The following is a 24,745-nucleotide window of genomic DNA, read 5'->3' as shown; positions in this document are numbered from 1 at the left end:
TGATAATTCAATAGCCAATTTTTTTATGCCCATGCTATCCCACTTCATTTGGCAAGGCATCTGAACCCTCTTATGCTATGTACCTCCCTCAACAAAATATATTTCAAAGGTGGTGAACATGTTGATGGAGGAGATGAGGAAAACATAGATTAGAATTGGCTGTTCCATTGCATGAATGGGTGGACTAATATTCAACATCAGCCACTCATTGATATTATTGTTACATGCCATACCAATTCATACTTTCTTAGAGCTATTGTTTGTTCTGGGACACATAAGGATGTTGATTACCAGTTTGCCATTTTGAAGGAAGCCATAGAGGTGGTTGGGTCTTCTAATATTGTGCAAGATGTGATGAAATCCAGCTTGTGTTTGTAAGTTAGTCAGTTCAATGGTTGAGAGCACTTACATAATTTTTGGACTCCATGCTGTGTAAATGCTTTAAAAGGCATTGGCAAAATAGATTGGGAGAAGATAGCAGTGGCCAAAAGCTAAAGACGTACAAAATGATTGTATGTAACCATCACACTTCACTTGCAATATTCCGATCTTATTCAAAGAAAGAATTCTACAAACCAATTGAGACTAGATATGCTAGCTATTTTATTTTGCTAGAGAGGATGTTGGAGGTGCAGGATGCTCTACAATCCATGATGGTTTGTGGAGAGTGGAAAAAGTGGGCTCAATCAAAGACCAAAGGGAAGGTGTTGAAAGAAAGGGTGCTTAATGATGCTTTGTGGTCCAGTATTAGGTAAGAAAATTATATTTAATAAAAGTAGTTTGGTAGGCCCTACAAACATTTGTTACCCTCTTTTACTCTTTCTTTCTTTGTAATAATGTCTTGTTGATCTATTTCTAATTTTGTTCTTTGTTCCGTCTCAAATTTGGGGACTACCATACTTTTAGCTTTCAAATACCATGACTTTGAATTGCCATGCAAACCTCAAAAAATCTGTTCTGACTATTCTAAAAATGGTAGTAGAAAAAGCAGCCAAAATAACATAAACATATTCCTACCAACTAAATGGTATAGGAGCAATAACAAAGAAATTCTGTTGAGGCCACAAAATAAGAGTTCTACTACCTCTCCTGAGAGTACACGAATACCATCACATCATCTTTTCAGCATTCTGATCTTACTTAAGTTGCCACATTAAGAAAAATATGCCACAAAGCAATGTCGATGAAATACATGCCAACTTGTTACTGAATCTTTTCCAAACAAATCTTTCCTTGATAGTTTGCAAACAGATTAGCCATGTGAAGTTAATGGCGCATTACTGATTTGTACAACTAAACACATGCAATTAATATCCATTCGTCAAAACAACAGTAAGAATATATAATATTTATATATGACACACACACGAGTACGATCTCCATGTATTTTCTGAACTCCAACTTAAAATATGGTTATATTGAATGTCCAATATTTGTTGGTCTTGATGCTAAACTCACCCATTTGGTTCCTTGTAGCCATCTTTAATGGTCGGTAATAATAACGTAGCCCCCAAATATTTGGCTATCACCACAGCATCTGCAATCTATCAGAGAAATCAGGTTAGTATACAGGTTCAGGAGTGAAACTCCCTATTTTCATTATTTTCCTGTTTCAATCAAATATGCAAAGATAGGTCGGTGCCTAAACTTATGTAGGCCAGGGTAGATACCCATCAATTAAATTTCATTATTAGAATTCTTTATGATTTCAATTTCCCAGGATTGAGGTTTTCAAAAAATAAAAACACAGTACAAGTTTCACTAAAAGAGGAATGAAAGCATAGACAATTAACTAGAAACATAAAATAAGATATGGAAATACTGTTCATAAAGGAAAATTTGATATGGAGTAAGAATCTCAATGCGATAACACTGTAAATTTGCCAAACTCTGAACCAATTCCACAAATAGCTATTAAACAGTAAACAAAATTCTAAGAAAAGAGGAAATGGACACCATTAGGCCAAAGATCTGAATAATTTTAGAAAACCACAAAAAATAGATAAACTACAATCATTCAATTTGTTTGGGAAGTAAGCATATGTCTTGTGTTAGGAACAATGAACACATTGAATCTTCCATCATGACAAAAATTCCAAATTATCAAACTAAAAACCTGGTAGGACAAGCAACTTAACACTAACAGTGCAGATAGGGACAAAACTATTCTGAAGATGAATAAAGAAACACAACTTTCTTACAATAAATAAAGTACAAGAGCATATAAAAATTTTGATTTACTTATAAGATTCTATAAAAATCCTAACTCGGATGAGTCACTTCTGCTTTATATAGAGGAATCCTCAGGAAAAGAATAAATCTGTAATGTCCTCAACCAAAAATTGAATATTACTCTTAGATCTGGAAAATAGATTCACAAATGTTAGGCAAAACTTCACCAAAGCACCCAAACAAGTTAGCTACTCTTGCACAAAAAGGGCCAAGTTGAAATGGAACTCTATGGAATTACTGAAAATGATTTTTTTGATATGTGCATCCTATAATCAAGTCTGAAACTGATCTATTACAGCAGCAACACTAATATCTTCAAACTCCAATTTGTAAGCTAAACCCATAAAAAACTATTACAACTTGTTGATGGGTGTTTTATGACCACGCCAACACAGAATAAAGTGTCAAAGGACACTCTATCCTCTTTTGAGCAAAGATCCCTCGTAGGCTAAGATTGTGAAGATCATAGAGGCGACTCCAAGGTTCCTACTGCGAACTTGCGACTTCATGTAGGATATGAGCTCATTTGGCTTGATGTAATATGCTGGTAACACAAAGGGACTTATGTTTGGATCATTCTTTCACTTCTTTGCTGTGGCTGGAACTTGATCATGTGTTGCAGCATTTAAAACCCTAATCACAAACCTTAGTCGCAGCAGGTTCAAAGTTCAAACCCAGCCGCAGATCTATACAATTAAGTACAAATGGTTAAACAAATATAAGGGGCCGACCAAGATAAGGATAAATAATATAAAGAGGGCTGACTCAAATCAAGTTGAATAAAATTAGACTTAGGGCTGCCCTGTTTGGGACTTAAACTAAATGAAATTGCTTTAGGGCCGACCGCTGGCATTTGCACCCACAATTTAGGAATTTAAATTAAATAATAAATTAAATGTTGGCCGACCTGTTTAAGGAGATGCAACTGACCAATGAAAGGTGTGTATAATGGTATATATAAGAGGTCAATGGGATTCATTTTAGGGGATATGGAGAAACATTTTTTGTTATCACAAAAAGCAAATTTAATAAGTAGGGCAATAACAGCAGAGATAAGCGATCCGAAATCAGATATTAAACCCAATAAGTACAGAATCTGATTTTATACAAACAACATTGAATTAGTGAAGGATAATATTCAGAAATTTAGGGAGTCAGAACTAATAAATAGAAACCAGAACAAATATAAACAAATCAGGAAATCATTCCAATCAGCATTGGTACCCAGAAGAGAACACATTGGAGAGAATTTATTCATATGATCAAGAAATCGGATGTTAGACAAAAAGCCTACAGCAATATTATCTCCAGTTGTGCGATTACACATTCTGCTTGGTGGTATGATGCATAGTAATAATGTTTGTATCTGCACTTTCCAGAATTAATATATTGCTGTTTACAAATATTTGTATATATCTACTTCTGCATATTTATGTCAGATCATATGTTATTGATATTGCTGTTTATACATATTCTGAGCATTCTGATTATGCACGTTCTGTGTTTGACTGAGACTTATATATTTGCTCACAATCTGAATGTATCATAGCCATGATATAAGAGGAAAGGAATACCAGCAGGGGAACAGCATTGGGGTCACCTTCCAGACACGCCACCTCAGGGTATATGACCGGAGAGTCCCATGAGGCCAAAGGGGTATGAAGGATACTGCCTTTGGGTCTGTGAAGGGTGGACTGTCTGGGCACCCTGTGGTAAACCACCCTTGCTATCATGGTAAATGCCTGATATTCAATCTTAGGGAGTAAGATTGTGGTGAAAAGATTGAGGGGAACGGTGATAGGATACCTCACCAGGTATGCCACCTCATGGCAAGGGCCACATGAGGCCAAGGGGGACAAGGTCTGCCCTTGGGCTTGGGTTAGAGGGTCTCTAGGGCACCCTATCAACTCACCCTCTCTAAGCTTCCCAATGGTCAAATTTATGCCTTCAATATGTTATGCTTTCAATATGTATATATATGTTGCTGTTACTTCCTAAATGAAATTATCTTTTTTTTTGAGTTATAATTATGGAACTATCTCTAACTTGCTTGAAGGACTTTCACCAGAATTTAAGGTACTCTCTAAAACCTTTTCTTAACTAGAACTTGTGATCTAGGGCAGAATCTAGACACTGATAGTTTAGGGACATTATAGATCATCAAATATTGCAATTTCGTGATGCCTCTCTCTTCAAACGAAATGGAAATATACTGAAAGTAAAAAGTGGAGAGGGTTAGAGAATCTATTCTACTCCTAAGGACAATGATATCAATGGATAGTGCTCCAATGGACGAATTCCAAATAACCAAGTTCTACTTCACCAAGATCAACTACAACTCCACAAGAACTGGTGCAATCTTCCAAGGATGTTGAAGGATTTTCACATCGAGAAAGTGCATTTGAATATCCAAAACGGCACAATCCAAATGACCATCCACAATTGAACTTAGCACGAATTTAGTGGCTCAAACTAACTTTACACTACAACTTATAATCAACAAGATGCAAAAAGAATGAACCATGGAAATTCATCAAACACCATTACATTCTCCATTGAAATCAAAGCACTTTAGCTAACAATTTTGAGAAATTGGAAGAACACCATGCAACAAGATGAAATGAGCAAGAATCCATCATAACTTCAATGAAATCAAGCTTTATTCCTTCAAGTCTTACAACAATGTCTTCTCCTTCTCCTACTCTATTTCTACTCTAAGAGCGAGAGCTATCTACTTGAACTAATGAGCTATCTAATGAATTACAAATAAGAAGGCAGTGCCTTTTATAGAGCTCCTCCCACAAATGAATGGCCAAGAATGATTTGAAATCAAAGGCCGAGATTAAAAGATGGAACCCTAATTAGGGTTTTACTAACAATAGCTTCTATGGCACAAAAAAGTGGGGCCAAGTGGACCAATCAGAAAATAACATTGAGGAACACTTGTCCTTCAAATAATAAAATATAAGGTTGTTGCATCGTGAAATGTATCTTCTAGAAGCTTTCCTAGATAGGTCAGGTTCATTGAATCTAGACATGTCAAATCGGAAACACGTGATTGGCCAGTGAAGGTGAGTAGGCGCCACTTCAATATACTAGATTCCATGTGGATTTGATATGAAATAGTTGTTGCATTTTAACTTATTGTGATGGAGTATACTCCCAAATTGCATCACTTTGTGATCAAGGTTCTAACTTTGATTAACTCATCTGAAATTCTCTCTCCTTGATCATTTTCTTCCTTTCATCTACTTGCTTGGGATTTCACCTTCTTGAAATGGATTGGACTCTCTTGTCAACAATTCTATCATTCTTGAAATCTTTCACACTTGAAATTTCTGAATTTTGATATTGAATTTCCTTCTACATCTGTACTTGAACTTTGATCTTTGAGATCTTGAACCTTGAACCCAAAAAAAGAGCATATAGTTTATATTAAAAATGTAATGTCCCCTTTATGGATTATCCTGTAATTAGCCCTAAATGCACAAAATCCACATAAAGAGAACACAGTGTAGTTAAAAATATAATCCTTACCCAAAATAAGGATGAGATAAACTTATCTTGGAAACCTACAATCGGGTTAGATGATAATATAGACATTGTACATATAATATATCCCTTTTTAGGGTTAAGGAAGAAATACACTTATACCCATAAATCTAATTGATCTTAAGGGCGCAATCATAGCGAGGGTTGAGATAGGGGAGATGTGATGACCTAGTTATCCCCAGCCCCAGGCCCAAGGGCGGAATTCTATCCCCCTTGGCCCCATGTGGGTTTACCCATACTCATGAGGTGTTATACCTGGCGGAGCCTGTACAACATTCTACTTCTCCTACATCATACCATCCTTCTCTCCTCTTATGTTTGAGTACCTTTACCTAGTTTCCCTCCAACAACTAACCCATATGGGCACGTAGGGAAGAGTTGCAATAGGGTGTCCTAACTCTACCCTAGGCCCAAGAGCAGAGCCTATGTCCCTCTTGGCCTCATGCAGTCCTTAACTATCCATGAGGTGGTGTACCTAGTGAGCCCTCACCATTCTCCTTTATTGCTCTTCCTCTCCGCCCCAACATGTTTGATTATTTTAGGTTTGTTCGTTATCAATACATAGACATATATACATAACCATTCTTTATATAATCATTATGAATATCTTAACATATTGAAACATAAATCTGTCTATTATACATTTGTCTTTATTATATTATGGATATCCAAATATATAAATTCTGCACATTAATCTATTATCTATTTGTATTCAGTATATCATTATAATATCCAGAACGTATCAAATCTACATATTAATCTATTTGTATTTATTTCATATGTGCATAAGAATTCCACTATGCATTCATACCAAGATGCTGTAGTTGCTTATTGAGCAATCTGCCTGTATTGCTGATGTGATTATGATGGAGGTCTGTTCTTCTGAATCTGATCGATGATCCCCTTTGAGTGTGCTGGATTGATCTTTTTATATCTATCTTGGAAGCCGATGAATCACACCCCTTCCTTATGGATGTCATGAGTTGTTAAGGGGGTGCCCTTTGCTAACCGGTGCCTCCTCTTAACTAATCGATTAACCCCTTCCTTTCACTGTCTTGATTGTATTTTGTTATTAATGAAATCACTGCCAGTATGCATTGATTATTATGTGTAATTGTCTTCTATCCTGCCTGACTTGCTACCAATCTGAAGACATCATATCTGGGCCGATATTTGAGGGAAATTGTGAAGTCTTACGTTGTAAGAAAATTTCCCAGACAATTAGGGATTGGTTGAGTGTCATGACTGGTACATGACAAAAAAAATGTTAGAATGTCTCCATTGGCTTTGTAAGTAATGGATTTTTTAAATGCTTCAGGACTTTGGCCTCTAATAAGCCATCTAAATACTACCAGGACACTTTAGCAGATTTATAAATGGCTTGTGCATTGTAATATAATAATAGAAACATAATAGATGTTGCACTTGATGTCTCTGTGAGATTTTAATGTGCTTGGTTAGATATGCAAATGAAGGATAATATTCTACTGTGATTTTAGCAGAATGTCCCATAATTATAACTCACGGAGACCAGCCCAATGTATTTATTTTCACTATCTATGACAACTACCCAAAGTATCTAGCTAAACATGCATGTATTATCACTCTAGCTTGTTTAATTCTAATGTATAATGATGTCAGGTGCGAGTAGTGGATAATTTGACAAGGGACACCTCAGTAATGGTAACTAAGTCAAAGGTTATCCCCAAAAAAGGGGCAATATAATATATTAAAAATGCCTAAATAGCATGTCTCGCTTGGCTTTGTAAAGCAGGGATTATTTAAATGTTTGAGACAGCCTCTTTTTGGATTGGTGTTTCTAAGTTTGTTAGTTTTGGGCAAGGTCCCCCATAGATTCCCTCACTCATACATATAAGAAAATACCATATATTACAAAAAAATATGAGTAGGATGTCTCCCTTGGCTTTCTAAAGCAGGGATTGTTTAAATATTTTGACACCTGGCCTCTTTTTTGGAATCTATTTAGGGTGAGGGAATCTATTGGGAGCTTGGCCTTAACCAAAAAACTCAGAAACAACAAAATATATATCTATATGGGCTTGTTTTTATTATTCAATTTTAGGACAAATTAAACAATCTTATCAGGTAATATGATCTAAAATATGGATATCTGACATGAAAGATGAGACATAAGCCCTTACTTGAGCAGTGTCATGTGCATGATCTACAATAGCACAAAAATGACTCTTGGTTTAGAAAGCGTGGCATCTTTAAGCTCAAAGTCATTTCCCAATCAAGGGAGGGATCCTTTGGTAAGAAACTACCCAAACTAAGGGCTATAGTTGTACCATGCCACAACATCAATTGCTAGTAATAAATTAATAATGTTCTTAAGAGTTCCCATTAAAGTAAAACGAGACAAGAAATTGAAGAGAAGGTAATTCAAGTAGTCTCCTCCTTAAAATGGGATAGAAGAATTGAATTTTGGTAGGGTGTCAAGGGGAAATCCCAGAAAGGCGGGAGCTGATTTGCTACTAAGGGATAACACCAGTACCTTTTTAGAGCAAAGAGTGACCTTCATCACTGTGGCTACAACTAACAAAGATGGAGCCACTGGTTTTGTGAAAGGACTGAAAATAGTAAAGCTGAAGGATCTAGGAAAGACTATAGCAAGGGTAATTCCAAGGTAAATATTGAGGAGATGAGGCAAGACAAAATCCCAAGCTAGGAATGGATAGCGTTTTAAGTAAATTCAAAGAGGTAACATACCATTTCAGCATTGCTTTAGAGAATGTAACAGGGTGGCACATTGCTAACAAACATCAAGACTGACCCATTTGTCCATAACAGCTTCATTGTCAACATGAGGAGTGGATGAGAGGTATTCCCTCTTCTCTTAGAAAAGGATCTAAATGCCTGACTTGCCAACAAAATACAGGAGTACTTGACCATCTCACAATATTAAAGAAACTCAATCAGTTTCAAGATATTGGAAAGTTAAATCACAATAAAATGTATGATGGAATTTGGCTAAAGAACCAACACCACAGGCAATAAGTGTGGCCTGCGGGTGTTCATTCTACAGCTCGAAGTTTGCTGAACACATACAGCTGACGAGATAATCATTTAAATGCCACTTCCAAGGAAAGACGGAATTAAGGAAGGCAAGCTTATTAATAGCCGGCAGCAGTTTTGATATTAAGAATTTTCATTACTTCTTCCATGTGATAAAGAATGGGCTCCACCACTGGGGTGTGAGAATTTTTTGTCCAAGATTAGAATGGTGAAAGATAGGTTGAAGTACTATAAGTACATTGATGCAATCTCAGACAAACTCTGAGGAGGACATTCTCAATTGATAGTGAAGACATGCTAGCAATGATAAGAAGCATCCTAGGTGAAGAAGGAACTAGTAAAACTGGTGCCAAATGCGCAAGAACCTCATTGAGGTCAATTTTTAGGTAAAGTTAGCTGTCCCCGTCACTAATATGGAGCTGTACAACTAAAATTATAGATTCAGTTGTACATGGAGAGCCCTGCATTCCACAGCAAGGCAATTAGAAGATGGACAATGAGTTTTAGAAGTGAGGAAGAAAGTACTCTCCAAGGAGATATTTCCGGTGCATGATCTGTTTGATGCCCTAAAATGACGCTATCGGATTTTGGTTCAACGTGTCAAAGAACTTAAAATTGTTCATGAAGGATTACCATGTTTAACCAGCTGGCAGCTTACTTTCCTTTCCAGTGCTGAAGCAATCAAGTGCAATGAACCCCACAGGAAAGAAGTTCAAAATTCAGGAACTGAGTGTGCAGCTGAGGCTTTCCACAATTATGCCTCACCCCTCTGTTGAATAAAAATATCCAAAATTCTGGAAACATGACTTTATCAGCAACTAATTCAAGTGGACCTGGTTCAGAATAGAATGAGCTCCTAGAATGGAATAAGGTAGTGTTGGTGTACGTTTTATCATATACCGAACATTAGAATAAAATACCCAAGGATACTCTATCCTCTCTTGAAAAACCACCACTTATGCTAATAAGGTTGCAAGAAGACTATATGGCGATTCCAAGGTTTCTTTGGTCAGGTCTTGACGTGTAGATAAGCTCAATGGGCATTGTGATATGCTGGTAATACACAAAGGGACTTACGCTTGGCTCGTTTAATTCACAATGGAGGTTTATCGTTTGTGGGTTTTGGATTGTGGACTTCAAGAAAATTGAAAAGGAGATATGGTTTAGAAATTCTAATCTATTCCTAAGAATTTAGGAGACGGTAAAGACTGGGTGAAACTAATAACAACACTTTGTTTCGCCACACTTAGGACAACTACGCAAAGCATGTGCAATCTTCTAAGGTTGTGCTCAAGATTTTCACACTTACGAATAACACCAACAATTGAACAATATTACTCAAAGTAGAAGTTAAGCATCCACATTAAAAGCTCAAGCTAACTTTACATATCGAATGAAAATCATCCATCCAACAAAAGTATGAGCAAAAAGTTTCACCAATCTAAACTATCAAATCCTTCATTCTTCTAACATACATGAAATAAAATCTAAACTATGATGAGGGATAGGAACCATGCCAACTCCAAAATAAAAGAGGTAATCACCATCAATTCGAACAATGCATTACTTATTACTTTGGCAATTGTATGCAACAATTGCTTATCTCAACATGTTTTGCAACATGCTCCCATGATTTACAAATGAGGGGTGAGTTCAATTTATAGGCTTCCCAATTACAAATAAATGGCCAGGATTGATTTCTAATCAACGGCCGAGATTTAAACAACCTAACCCTAATTAGGGTTTCCCAAAATATATCTATAGCGTCCTAAAATTGCGACACTTGCAATTTTGACTGCATTTGGGTCTTCACGATGGCGATACAACACGGAACCTGAATGGAGACCCCGAAACTTGTTCATGACATCAAAAACTGCATTTCTCAGCACCCTGGCCTGATCCTCCTTGCACCCTGATGTCCCGGGAGGTGGGACCATGGCGCCCAGCGCCCTGGTCCCTGGCCCTATTTTTGGGGCCCGGTCTCTTTTTGGGTCTCGGGTCTTTATGTTTGCAAATTGGAAAATAATCTTCCTAGGTCGGCCTAAGGTCGGGAAAGTCAGTCTATCAACCCTAATTGGCAAGTATATAAACGACATTTCCTCTCCCATTTTAAGAGGATGGAAAAAGGCGGAAACGATATTCAAGTATTCAAACATTCAAGCATTCAAGCATTCCTTCAAGCAATTGATCATTCTAAGTCTCCATTCAAGGCTAAGTGTTGCATTCAAGACAAGGATTCAACCATTGAAGAGGAGATCACTTACAACACATTACATACTACATACATCACACCTTCGCATGTAAGAATACAAACATTCTTACAACAAGGTTTCAGTACTTGTTTACATTACAAACATTTACATTTACAGCATTCTCATTTCTTGGTTAATTCCAAAACCGGGGTTTGACCTAAAGGCAAACCCCTCATCCCTAACCCCCCAATCGTCCTCTCTTTTCTGTGTGTAGGTTGCAGGTACGCGGCTGTAATTGAAGATCTGGAATCCTTGTGCAGAGACGAACAGATCCACCTTCGTTTCGCGGATTTTTCGGAGGACCGTGTGCACGCCGGGCGCCATCGTCCCGTCAACTTTCGCTCAAATTTGCAGAACAGCATCGTCTCGACATTTTACTGCTAATTCCAGGTCCGCAGCTTCATCCCATATCCCTATCTCCGTTTATAAGCGAATCTTTCCTACTTTACATGCATTCCTAGTTCAATCATTCTATCTACATTTCTTTACAAAAGAGGGTATCCTTGATGTCTTAACCCTTGAAACTCATTTAGAATCCAATCTTGCATTGCGTGGGATTAGATCTTGTGGGTTTCAACCCCTCTTTTGAATGTAAAGTCCCTCCTAAGTGAAAACCATCAACCCTAGTGACTCTCCCTTCTCTCTCCTTGGAGTTGGGGAGGGGAGAACAACTAGGGTTCGATTTTTTCGCTTTACAATATCAAATATCCGTCGGATGAGAGACAAGTGGCACAAGATGCTATCTTTTAGGATTGCACCCCCTTCTTCTGCTGAGAGGTAGTGTGTTCAATGAACCTGGACATGTTGACTTGAATTCCCCAATTTGTATCAAAAAATTTGCCTAAGTATGGAAATTTGTCTAGAATACTCTTCTTGCCACCAATTTATGTTGCACGTGGGAGCTTGTCTTTGACTCTTCAAAAATGAAATCCTTCAAGAAATCTGGAATTTCTTTCCATACTTTCGCCGAGTCTGAAGACTTTTCTTTCTTGATGCCCGAAGACTCTTTCAGGTGCCTTGAATTTGGAGAAGAATTATTCTTTTGGTTGTGGAAAATTCCACACAACCATTTTTCATGTATCAAACCTTTATCCACCCGTTCGTTTGATTGACCCTTGATTTCATGTGCTTGTCAAATTTATTTTCCTGCTCGATTGCTGGTCTGATTTCATGTGAATTTGTCAAAATTTGTCTTTCCTCATGGCATGCCAGCTTGATGGTCTTCTTGTCTAATGGATCAAATTTGAGGTCCCTGATCCGACATCTTCACATATTTCATTTATGCCCTGGACAAATTCATGTCTGAGTTTGATCAACCTGGTTGGACAAAGGCTTGGACAATTTTCAATCTTGTCTTATGTCCTGACTGTGAATGTGCCAATTTATTTTTCTCCCTCTTAGGTTGTCTTAAACCAAGAACTTGAATGTGTCTGACATATTAAGGTTTGTGTCTTGGAACAAATTTGTGTCAGTCTTTATGTCTTGGCATGCTTCATGTCAATTGGCTTGTCCTCGGACTTGGAATATTCTTGGACAATCATCCTTCATTTTTTATGGATCGGAAAAGTTCTGACAGTCACATGTCCTCTTGTCTTTGGCACATTTCGGAATTATAATCAGACAATTTGTCTTGCTCTTTGTCATGTCATCTTGGCAAGCTTCAAAAGTATGATCGGACAAATTGTCTTCCAATTTGTCAGGCCATCTTATTCTTGGAAAGAAAAATTTCATGCTTTGGATTGTTTGTCATGCTCGAAGGCTTCCCTCTTTGCAGGGCGAAGTTCACATATCCTTGGACAATTTTTTATTTGCTCAAATTTTGTGCTTAGTTTCTTTGGACATGTCTTATTCCTCAGCAAATTTTGGATGACTTTCTTCCTTGGATATGAAAGGGCAGACTTTCCACATCTTTGGACAGATTTTGGTTGATGCTTCACTTCAAACTTGGAAGGTTATCACATGTATATCGGATATAAACAATCTTCCTCTTCCAAGGAGGGTTTGGAAATGATTAGAACTTCCTTGCTGACCATGATAGCAGCAATTTGACAATGTAAATTTAAATTACTTTTTTTTGACAGGGCAAAATTTATTCTTCCTCGGGCAAGTCCAGTTTCAATTTGCTGTCTTGGACGATCTTGGAGGAATTTTATTTTTTGGCAGATTTGAAAGATTTCTGAGAAATCTATGTGCAGATTTGAATTCTTTTCCCAAGGTGGATTCAAGGATGATCAATGGTGAACTCAGAATTTTATCAGCAAACCTTGGTGATGGCGAACTTGAACCTTTTGAATGTCCCTTTCAAACCCTTGGACCTTCTTTATTCTTCCTTTTGGAGATGTTCAAGGTAGAATTTTCTCCTTCAAACTGTTATCAATGGCAAATTTAAGGAGAATATCGAACTTATTTTATCCAAACCCTTGATTTTACTTTATTCTTCCTTTGGAGATGTTCAAGGTAGAATTTTCTCCTTCAAACTGTTATCAATGGCGAATTTAAGGAGAATATCAAACTTATTTTATCCAAACCCTTGATTTTGCTTTATTTCTCATCCAAATTCTTCTGAAAATTTGATAATCTAGTTGGATTTTGGAGCTGCTTCCTCTGAAGAATTTGAATTTTTTTTTTCAAACCCTTGAATTTATTTTACTTCTGCAAAGGTAATCTGATAATATGATCAGATTTTGGCATGAATCTAATAATCTTTATGCCTGAGAGCTGTTCACTTTGATTTCCAAACCTGTAGACATGGCAGATTATGAAGTTGGATAATCTGATCATGCATTGAAGCTACTAGCTTCTCTCAACTTTAGCGAATTTTGACAGAGTTTTGATGCTTCCTTCTTTGCTATACAAACTTCTTCTTGGCAAACAAAGTATTAATGAATGGGCATCATGTCTTTATAGCTTCTTAGCAATTTCTAGAAGCTTTGTGTTTTATTCTATCTTTAGAAAATTGAAACCCTCTGCCTTCTTCTAGAAGGAAGCTTGGAAGATTCTCAAAAATTAGAAAGTTTTACTGTTTTATCCTCCCTCTAAGAAGTTGGAATTTATCCTTAGAAGCTTCCATCATGTTTTAGAGAGTTTTATTTGTTTTATATCTCCTTCTAGAAATTCAAATTTGAGGAAGGCATGCCACAATTTTTTATTTTTTATTTTTTATTTTTTATTTTTTCTTTGTGCTATTTTTTTTATTTTTTTTTTTTGTTTTCTTTGACTTTCATTGGCAAGTCATCTTACTTGCCATTTTTAATTCTCTTGGAATGCCATATCATCTTTTATTGCCAAGTCATCTTTTATTGCCAACTAGAAAAAATTTATTTTTTTTTTTTTAATTCTATGCCATCTTCAAGTGGGCCCTACATTCTTTCTCAAGCTTTGGCGAATTTTGCACATCTTCCTTATGCCATGTTTTTAAAGTGGACTTGGAAAGAATTTCTAGCTTGTGCCATGTTTTTAAAATGGACTTGGAAAGAATTTCTAGCTTGGACATGAGGTGCACTTTAAAAATTGTCAGACATTTTTCGTGCATGAATAAGCTTAACCTTAGGCAGGAGTTAAGTAACCCTTGCCATGAGTTAATTAACCCTCGGTAAGAGTTTAATATTTGTCGGACATTTTTCCTTGGACAATTTTTAAATTGATCCTGCTCAAATTTCTTCCACATTTTAACTGATCGTATGCCATTCTACCCTTGAACCTTGTTGAACTTGTTTGCCATTTTTATTTCTTCAACCTGGATGAAATTTTCGATGTGCCATTCCACTTGCCTTCTTTTGACTTGGTCAACAGTGTTCATGCCATGTTCATACCTTGCTGGTTCATCTAGACAAAAACCCTAATCTGGATTTCCATTTTGCTTTTTGCGCTTGGAGACCTCATTTTTGAAATCTGAGAACATGGGTAGGAATAATTTGGCATGGGGATCAAAACCCTAATCTCAGAAAAAAGCAAAATTTTCAAGCCCTTGCTTTTTACACTTAGAAGCAATTTTTTTTGAATCTGAAGACATGGGTAGGATCAGAATAACCTAAAGAACAAAACCCTAATCTCAAAAAAAAGCAAAATTTTTGAAGCCCTACTTTTTATATCTAGAGGTGAGATTTTCAAATTCCGACAAAATGGGTAGTAATAAAATAGCTCAAAAAACAAAACCAAGATGTCAGTTTTATAAAAGCAAAAAAAGCAGAAAAAAGCAAAAATTTCTAAAAATAGCAGGTTGTTAGAAATAGCTCAAAGCAATTGCGATTTTCGTCCTTCAAACCTTCTGAACACTTTGGCAGCATTCAAATTTAATTCTGAGCATAGATTCTCAATCTAGTCCAGATGACCTCAAAACTCTACTCTAAACTCTCATTGTAAAATGACTAGCAATTAGCAGATGCGAAGCCAAAACAAAACGCTAAAAAGCTAAAAAAAAGGGGGGTCCCCATTTGCAATGGGGCGATGTGAGAAATAGGTCACAACAGGTAGCAACTATCGTTTTCACAATTTTCAGCAATGTTGTGGTATTTGATCTTTCTGACTAACTGGTTTATATAAATTGTTTAGGGGAGGATTGGTGTTATGTTGGCTTGACCTTGTATTCAAGTTAATGGTGTCTATTGAATATCGTTTGTCAACTTTGTTAAATCAAGGTTGGTGGGTAGTCTTTAGTACGTGGCTAATGCAATGCTGTTGGCACCATGGGAGAGTGCTCAATCACCTCCACTGAATTAGGTATCTAGTCCTATATTTTGGCAGTTTTCTTGCGATTCTACCTCCAATGTAATAACATCCAAAATAACATAACAGCATCTTTTGTAAAAACTGTAGTTCAATCCAGCAAATTCAGTTAGATTGTCATTTCAATTTTTTCTGTTTTTGCTGCCTGTTGACTGGCCTTTTTATAGCCAAGGTACCCATTACAACCTCCACTTTACTATCAAAAAAGAACACTGAAGAAAAGTAGCAATTTTGTGAAAGAGATTGAAAAGATCAACTTTGTACATCATAAGAACAATTATACTAGGAAACAACCTGAGCTTAAGAATTTAGCATGTCCATAGAAATCTGTTTATTGTTTAAGATAAATTGGAGGGATGCTTCTCAATTATGAACGGGAATCCTGAGAAGATTACCCATGTGACAGTTACAAATTAAAAGTTTAAAATCCCCCTTAATTAAAATTGTGGAATTGTTGCAGGTTGTCCCCAGATGCATACAGTTTATAACCTGGTTGACATAGTTGATGAAAGTCAAGATATCAGAATGAACTTGCTAATAGATAGATGTTGAGTTGCATATCATTAAATTTTCAAAATTTAGTAGAAACTATGAATCCTGACTTTATAGTATCAGAATTTGAACAGCATAATATGAATCTTAACTCAGATCTGGGACAACAGAGCAATCTTAAATTCTCTGTTACTGTACAAAACGTAATCCAAAATTAAAACCTAAAACCTTACTTTGTGTTACTTGCACAGAATGAAAGAAACCTGACATTTGGAAGCATATCTTCTGCGTGAAAAAATAAGACCAGTTTAATATGAAAGCCAATCTTATTCACCATGTAAAAGTATTTTGCAACTTGTGCTATAATATTTGTTTGTTTTTATGTATCATAAATTCCTTTCTAGATCTGTGTTTCAAAATCTCTAAATTGCTAGTCAAATATTTCACTCAAAATTAAATTTTAAGCACGAGTACACTCCAGCAAACACATTATTTTTGCACTTTGTTGAATAAGTATAGGATTTTTTCAAATAACAATATGCTCTTTGTATATATAAAGCAGTCAAATCAGGTATCTGTGCTGTCAATGGAATATAGATTTGCTTTTGAATGAAACTCTTCAAGCAAATTCTGGTCGTTTCTAGCTGAATGCAAACACTATAGAACAACTATTATATTTTGACACAAATAGGAAGTCAACTCCTATTTTCATTTCTCAAAATTAATTTGTTGAATTAACTTAAGAAATCGAGTCAGCATCCTTGAGTCCCAGCATTTTACAATTCATCAATTAACATGACAAGTTACAACCATGTGAACAAGAAGCAGACAGACTCCAAACAGATCAAACTTTTACATTGAGCTACAAAATTTAAAAACATAAAAAGATTTTAAAAGATGAATGTAACAGCAACATGAAAATGATTTCCAAACCGTAAACATCACCCTGCATCCAAGAAAACTTGTGTAAAAGGCACTATTTACCTGTACTCGATGATAGTGTGCACCATTGGAAAGCGTGACTCCAATATATCCCCATGTTTTCCCCTTAAGATCTGTCAAAAACATTAAATTAATCATGCTGAGGCATATGCACAAAATAGACAAATTTCAAAGTAGCAAAATCTCATATTAAACAAAAATTTGAGAGAAGTCAAATTTCCTTGTCAAAAATTTAATCAAATACACAGGAATTTCCTTGTTGATGATAAGCCTCAATAGAAAATATGCTTAAAGGGATGTAAAAAATTAATTTTGACTCACGTAACACGTAGCTTCTCACTCTTGCATTTCCCACATGCCTAATATATTGGATTGTATATTTCTACAAAAAGTAAAACCCTCATCTGCTTTATTATTGATCGTGCCTTTTGGAAATGGTATGTGAGAAACAAAGAAATACCTGATGAGCTATGAACATCTTATGGAGTCTGCTTTCTATTTCCTACCCCATAGGCAGCATGCTATTCCACTTTCCCTATCATATCTTTGGATTGCCGAGTTATCACTAATGCTGTGGGAAAAGATTTACCTCCTCCCTCAGCCTCTCCTGGCAAACTTCTGAAAAGGCATCCACTCTTTTGGGCAAAATACTCTTTAAGTTCTCACAAGAGACCTTCCTCCAGAAAATATAGTTGTAGTCTCTACTCAACATTCATCCAGACTTGACATCTAGAAGAAGCCTTTTACACATCCACATCTAGCTTATTAATTAAACCATAGTCTCTAGAATTTAACTGCACATCATATTTTTATCTGAACCTCTTATGGGTTAAGCTCAAAACATCTCCCCACACTTCTGGTAGACAAGACACTAAAAATGGTTGGTAATTTACTTGAGAACATGGTATTCATAGTTCATATAACTAAACACGGGCTCATCTCAACCTGTGGTTGAATATATGTTTAAATGGGTATAAGAAAGGGTCTGGCAACTGCAAATGTGGAATTCAAAGCAATATTTGGCATCAAAAGACAAACTATTTGACTTTTGTATTCAAATAACACTGTTCTTGCATGCCCATTCAAACAATGCTTCATCCCATCTTTTGAATCAAATTTCATTTTCCCTCTGTCAGAGAAGGCACTTGCAAATTTGGTTTGCAAAGATGAATCCAGATCCTAAGAGATATTTGAATGAAAAGATAGCGAATGAGAATATTCATCTTATAAGGGAAGAATCTAAAATATGCAATATCAAATTAGAATGCATGGTATAAAAGAGATTGAACTCATTCATTAGGAATTTTATTTCATTAAATAAAAATATCTCCACACTTGAGCATGTAAACCTGACTTGGTGTCACACATGTTCTCGCAGTAAGAAGAAACAAGACCACAATAGAGACAAAGCTATGAAGGAATAGGAATCAAACATATAAAGAGTTCCCTCCAACTCCGCACTCCCCAACACAACTTACATTACCAAAACTTAAGATATAATCCTTTATACAAAGTTACAAACTCCAAGAGGTGTAGCTTCAAAGGTTTGTATGGAACCACTACACAGAAATAATCATGAAAACAGCAGCAATCTCTATAATTTCATCATTCACCCACAATATCAATCAATGTATGACAGACAGGTACATATGGTACAAGGTGGGTGGTTTACTTACCATCTCAACTACCAAGAATAACCACACCTAATGACACATCACTCCCTCAAGGTTTCAAAGAAAAAGAAAAAAGTTCTGAGAAAACTCCAAAGTTCAACCCAGCATCAATTAGCACCTGACTTAATAGCATGGAATAAAGGATCCACGACAAAGGAATATATCCTTGAGAGGAAAGACAAAGGGAGTGACACATGGTACATCTGCATAGGTTCATAACTTTTCACAAGCGGCAGTTGTCATCAATCTCCTTCTATGATAGCATGATCCAATGGCAGAAATGCTTCTAAGGGATCACTGTCACACATTTGTCGCAAATGCCTTTGTGCCATGTGTTTTTCATCCTATGGTCGCAAAGGAATCTGGAGATCTTTCAGATCTTCTTTTGAGCATTATGATTCCCTTTTCAGATTTAGGGAGCTTAGGTTGTACTCAAAACCCTTATAAGCAGAAATTTTAATGATGTAAAAATCCATCATGTCAAGCAATTTGTATAGCAGTTGGCCAGTTTTAAATTAATTGCGTGCATCGATAGCTTACAGTAGTTACCACGAGTGCACATCTCAAGGCCGGCCTGACATCGAAAACATTTCTGACAGTGACTCAGACTGACACCATGGAGACAGCATGGCTCCTTGCCCAGCCTTGCATCCAGGACATCTGCAATGCCATGGGATATGAAAATGGATACAGAACATCTCCTTTCCACCCCAATCACCTTCAGAAATCTCAAGACACCCACAGGATGTTCCCCAACTGTCAAAACTCCCAATCCTAAAGCCAGTACAGAGACATCCTCATGTCCCCGGTATGTCTGTATATCATTTGACTGTCTTAAGGACTATGAAACATCCCTGGAGATCACATGCACCTTTTGTTTTAAAAAAAGAAAAAAATAAACAAGGAGAAACGCTATCAAAACTCATAATTGGACCAGTAGTAAAATCTCAATCCTAATGCCAATGCAGGGAACATCCTGCTCTCACTGGGATGTCAGTATAACATTTGACTGTCTCAAGGACTATCAAACATCCCTGGAGATCATATCCACCTTTTTTTTAAAAGAAGCAAAAATTAAACAAGACAAAATGCTGTCAGAGCTCATAATTAGACCAGCCGTAACATTATTTGATCAAGTATTCCTGTTGCTTCTAAATCTCAAGTAATACCACTATGCTGATGGTTGTAGATGTAATAAGACCAGAGGACATGACTGGAGAATCTAATAGTTTACTTCTATTTCCATACCAAGATCAAACAATTGTGATCTGCCATCTGCCTGTTAACAGTCATTTTAACTAAAAATTCAATGAAAGGTCAAACTATAGGTCTAAATAGGCTCTAGCCGCCTTCAGGCTGTAATACATAAACCATGACCACTTTGTTGGTATTGTCTTCTCAAGTTCACTTTCTTTCTTTAACAAGGAACAGTTGATTTTATAATGTTTTGCTAGCTACAAAACTATTTAATGCTTCCGATTCAACAAAACAAAATGAGATGGAATGAACTTGAATATTTTTGCCAAATTCCAGAGAAGGTCAAATATCTTATTGGAAATATACTGATAGCTTATATAATTAAATGGATGCACTGTCAACATGAAACAATGAAGACTCAATTAACAAACTCTTAATTCTCATTTCGCATCTTCCACTGTTATGCAATCATATTCTACCTATTTTTCAATCGTTCTATTGTCCATGCAAACGAATCTTACAAATAAAGTTGTTCTCCACTAATATCCATTGGAGACAATAAACTACACAAGTACTGATTCTTTTCCCTCAATATTAAGTTTGTGATTAAAATTGAAAACAAAAGTCATGGGATTTATCTCCCTCAACAGTGTACACTAAAAACTAGACAGTATCAATATTTCTGCAACCATGCTGATGGGTATGATACTTACTCCTAAACATATTAATTGACATCAATGCTCACTTGTTGAAACATGACTCATAAGTGGAAGGCGTCTGGTCATAGCCATAATCCTTTGTGGCAGGGGATGTGGCATCAGACCACCATGGTGAATTTAAAAAAAGATCATTGTTATTATAACTTCAACCTCTAGTAATCAATATGAAGTTGCTACCATTAATGATTAATGCAACAATGTCATTAAACGTTGATTCATGAATAATGTTATTTCATTAAAACTTCGGGTTCTTATAGTTTGTTTAAGCTATTTTCTACATTCTGTTTGGATTTCAATTCTCTCCTTGAGCACCTTCTGGTAACTCACTCGAAAGGAACCTTTGAGGAGACGAATGCAAGCTCCCTGCCACCGTTCTTTGATGGTGTGCCGCATCACTCTGTCCACCAAAGGGAGGTTTGAATGGTGTAAATTTTCCTCAATCTGCAAAGTTTGGAAAACCGGGCTTTAAAAGGGAAAATTTTGATGATTATGTTGGTCCCTAACGTGAGCTCCTCGCCCGGGTGCAGCGGAGGCTTGGGTCATTGGGGTGTTTCTTCCCTCCCTTAGTCTCTCAGTGTTGTTTACTGATTCTTTTTTATGGTTTGCTCGGTTTTTCGGCTGTGTGATTTGAATGGGTGGTGATTGGAAGGCCTTTCTTTTGGCCTTGGTTTTGTATGCTTGATGGGCTACATGCCTTTTCTGTTCAATCTTTTGTATGTTGCTTGTGTTTTTAAAGGGTGATGGCTCTATAGAATCCCTCTGCCAATCATTTAAAAAAAAAGTAACACCACAACAGAAACAGAATACACAATGTGATTAAAATATTAAAAAGCTTATATTCAAAAACGGAGTTACTTACTAGTAATGTGCTTGTCCCAGCAAGGTTGTAAAACAGGTCCAGGACGTCCCCACAGTTCCTTTAATCTCGAGTCTGTTCGGTTACTTGCCTTGGAACTTCGGCGGAGGTCTGCTTCTTTTACATAAGTTCCCTTCAAAGCAAAGATCTATTATAATGTATCCCTCACAAAAAAAAGACATTACAAGCAGATGAATAAGGAAATACCTGGGATGATAGCTGATCTGTGTCAAGAAACGGTCCATTATTGATCATATTTATAAGCATTGCAAACATTCCTAATGTTAAAACTGCTGCAACTATCTGCTTCAAATCGATCATGATTCCCCTAAAAAAAATTTAAAAAGCACAATGATGTCTACAGATCGGCCTTCTTCCAGAGCTAGGTTCTCATCGTGTTCACGCAAAGGCCGTGGTAAGGGAAAAATGGCGCCACAAATATAAAATTGTCAAATTGGCAACCTTCTAAGGTTGCGCTTCAAGTAAGGACCTGGGCCGACGCCATTGTTGTCCCTAAAACGCCCGACTCCGATCATACCAAGGCCACTCACATTAGTTCGCATGCCACGTCAGCGCATAGGAAATGCTTTCGACTGACGTAGCGGTCCTGGTTCAGGACCGCATTTCCAAACTTGCATTTTAAGGATTTGCTCCATTTAAGGGAGATTGATTAACCGCAATTTCTGCTATTTTATTCAGGTGCGACGTTCTATTCAGCCAACGGAATTTCCGTCATCAAAATAGATTTTTAAAAACCAGTCATACAAGAATAGAAAAAAAGTTTGAATTAAATGCAAATTAAGTGTCAAGAAATTGAATTAAATGGAATTTAAGTGAAACATATGCCAATTACCATTTAGTTTTTAGTTATTTTGGCATGGGAGGGGGAATTTTTTTTAAGTTAGGTTTATTATTGAATGTATTAATTTTTCACAATCTATAATAGCTATTGTAGATGTTTCTGGTTTTAAGAGTGTGATCGAAAAGTTGATGCAAAATATCACACTATCAAAACCAAAAAAAATTACAAAAGTTTATTACTATTAAATTTTGTATTTTAGAGTTTAGATTCATATCATTAAATATCATATTAATGTGTTTTTGTTGAGGTGTCATAAAGTCAAAAAGCTAGTCTAATAATTGTAGATTAAGTCATGTTTTTAAAGTATCCTTATATGGTATCACATGATTAGTTACATTTTTTATGTGACTTGTTGTAAAGAGTGTTTTCATTTAATTAATAATAATAATCAATAATATGAGTTTTAAGGTCACAACTAATAGTTGTATAGTATTAAATTTATGATTTGTAAGTGTCTTGATGCACCCACAACTATTTAACTTGCTCAACTATTAGATACTTTCTCCTAATATGCTAACGCAAACAAGTAATGCACCCTACTGCATAAAGGGATCACTTGACATGCTCTCAAAAGTTTAAGAGAAAAGGAAGAATACATTTCTCTAGGAGTAGCATGAACCAATTGATCTTGTTATGATGAATCTAATTTGATAGTTTGTGGGGCACGAGACTACTCCTTGGTGTTTCTAAACTGCAATGACACCCAATAGCTTAATCTTGGTGTCCATGGCATATTCTAAGCATTTCAAAGTAGTTACTCATGTAGGGTGCACATTGAGTGAGAGTCTTGACTCATACATTTCAAATTCTAATCCACAAGTACCATTTGGCATTCCTACCCAACTACCACTCCTCCTACACTACCATAGCCTAACAAGTTCACCTACCTAATATTGGTATGTACAAAGCGGGAAACTAAAGATTAATGGCCATATACTTTTCACCAATTTGATTACTCCAACTACCTGCAATGGTATTAAGGCATCAAATTTTAGATGGATCGTTCTTCCCATTGAACACAAGTTTTAATTTGAAATGTTTGGGAGGGTATCTCTTTTGTTGTGTGTGTGTGTGTGTGTGTGTGTGTGTGTGTGTGTGTGTGTGCCCTCTTTAATTATTAAGCATATTTTATATACGTAAGTTTTTGAACCTTATGTGTAAAACATTTTTGCACTTCTTTTATAATCGAAAGAGGAAACATCTATGTGTGTCCAAAGTTAGTAATATTACATTGTATGTGTTCATTCAGTATTTAATGTATACCCCTTTTTTTCAATTTATTTGCTAATGGAAATCACACAAGAACTTGCAAATAATGGAACTTTCTTCTCATTTAGTTTAGATATTAATTTTCAATAAGCATATGTCTAACGTTACAGGTTTCTTTAAGGATTAGAGTTTCAAAATAATTACTTGATTACATGGCATGGCTAATTAGATGAAACACAACATGAAAATATACTAAAATAAAGTTGGTGAAGAATGTGCAAGTTTGTTGCTTCAATTCTCGTAGGTTATGACATCAATAAACTACCTTCAATTTCACTCTTCCAATACACATGAAAAATATCACAATTATATTATAGGCCAGAACATGCACCCAACTTCACCGACCACATCAAACTCACCTCCAAATGAAACCAAACTACTTGAAGTTTACCCAACACTAGCAAATTTCCAATCACACCTAACTACACTAAAAATGTTGCAAGCTATAGAAATAATGAATAACAAGTCTGAAACAACAAATTTTGGCTCTTTACACCAAGTCAATAAGTAGAAAATATGCCCATCTCTATCATAAAGGTCTCCAAACACACTTAGTGGGTTTGAAACTACAAATTTTAGCTTATTACACTAAGTTAATAAGCAGAAATCATGCCCAACTCTAACATAAAGGCCTTCAAACACACTCAACAAGTCTAGAAAGTGGAATACTAAAATGAAATTGCTCTCTCAATCACACTCCATCCTTGAGTTAGACACCTCATCAAAGCATTACGCCATTCACACAATTCTAAATTCTCACAACAATCTCCAAAAGCAAAAGAGTCAACCCAAAAATCTGAAAATAAGTTTCAGTCATGTACCATTGACAAAAAAGCAACGCTTATATGTTGGAAAAGATCCCACATCCAACCTTAGAAAAGCTTGTACATCTTGTTGCAACAATACCATCACCTCTAAATAAAGTTGGAACTTGCAAA

General features: G+C 36.2%; 1 protein-coding gene across 2 annotated transcripts in view; it reads right to left on the bottom strand.

The window, feature by feature from the left end:
- LOC131062653 (protein MANNAN SYNTHESIS-RELATED 1) overlaps positions 1–22,433 on the bottom strand; it is a 42,521-nt gene extending 20,088 nt beyond the window's left edge. The window contains exons 1-4 of one of the 2 annotated variants that reach the window (XM_057996362.2): positions 21,884–22,433; positions 21,680–21,809; positions 17,274–17,344; positions 1,459–1,544 (exon numbers count right to left, since the gene is read on the bottom strand). In XM_057996362.2, the coding sequence (XP_057852345.1) occupies positions 1,459–1,544; positions 17,274–17,344; positions 21,680–21,809; positions 21,884–21,997 (401 nt within the window). In that variant the 5' untranslated portion in view covers positions 21,998–22,433. The remainder of the gene's footprint in view (positions 1–1,458; positions 1,545–17,273; positions 17,345–21,679; positions 21,810–21,883) is intronic. The other variant, XM_057996361.2, reaches the window with a different exon arrangement.
- Positions 22,434–24,745: the final 2,312 nt, after the last annotated feature.

This window comes from Cryptomeria japonica, chromosome 8, assembly GCF_030272615.1.
Source record: "Cryptomeria japonica chromosome 8, Sugi_1.0, whole genome shotgun sequence".
NCBI lineage: Eukaryota > Viridiplantae > Streptophyta > Pinopsida > Cupressales > Cupressaceae > Cryptomeria > Cryptomeria japonica.
The sequence above is the reverse complement of the archived record's forward strand: the minus strand, read 5'-3'. Positions and strand labels throughout refer to the sequence as shown.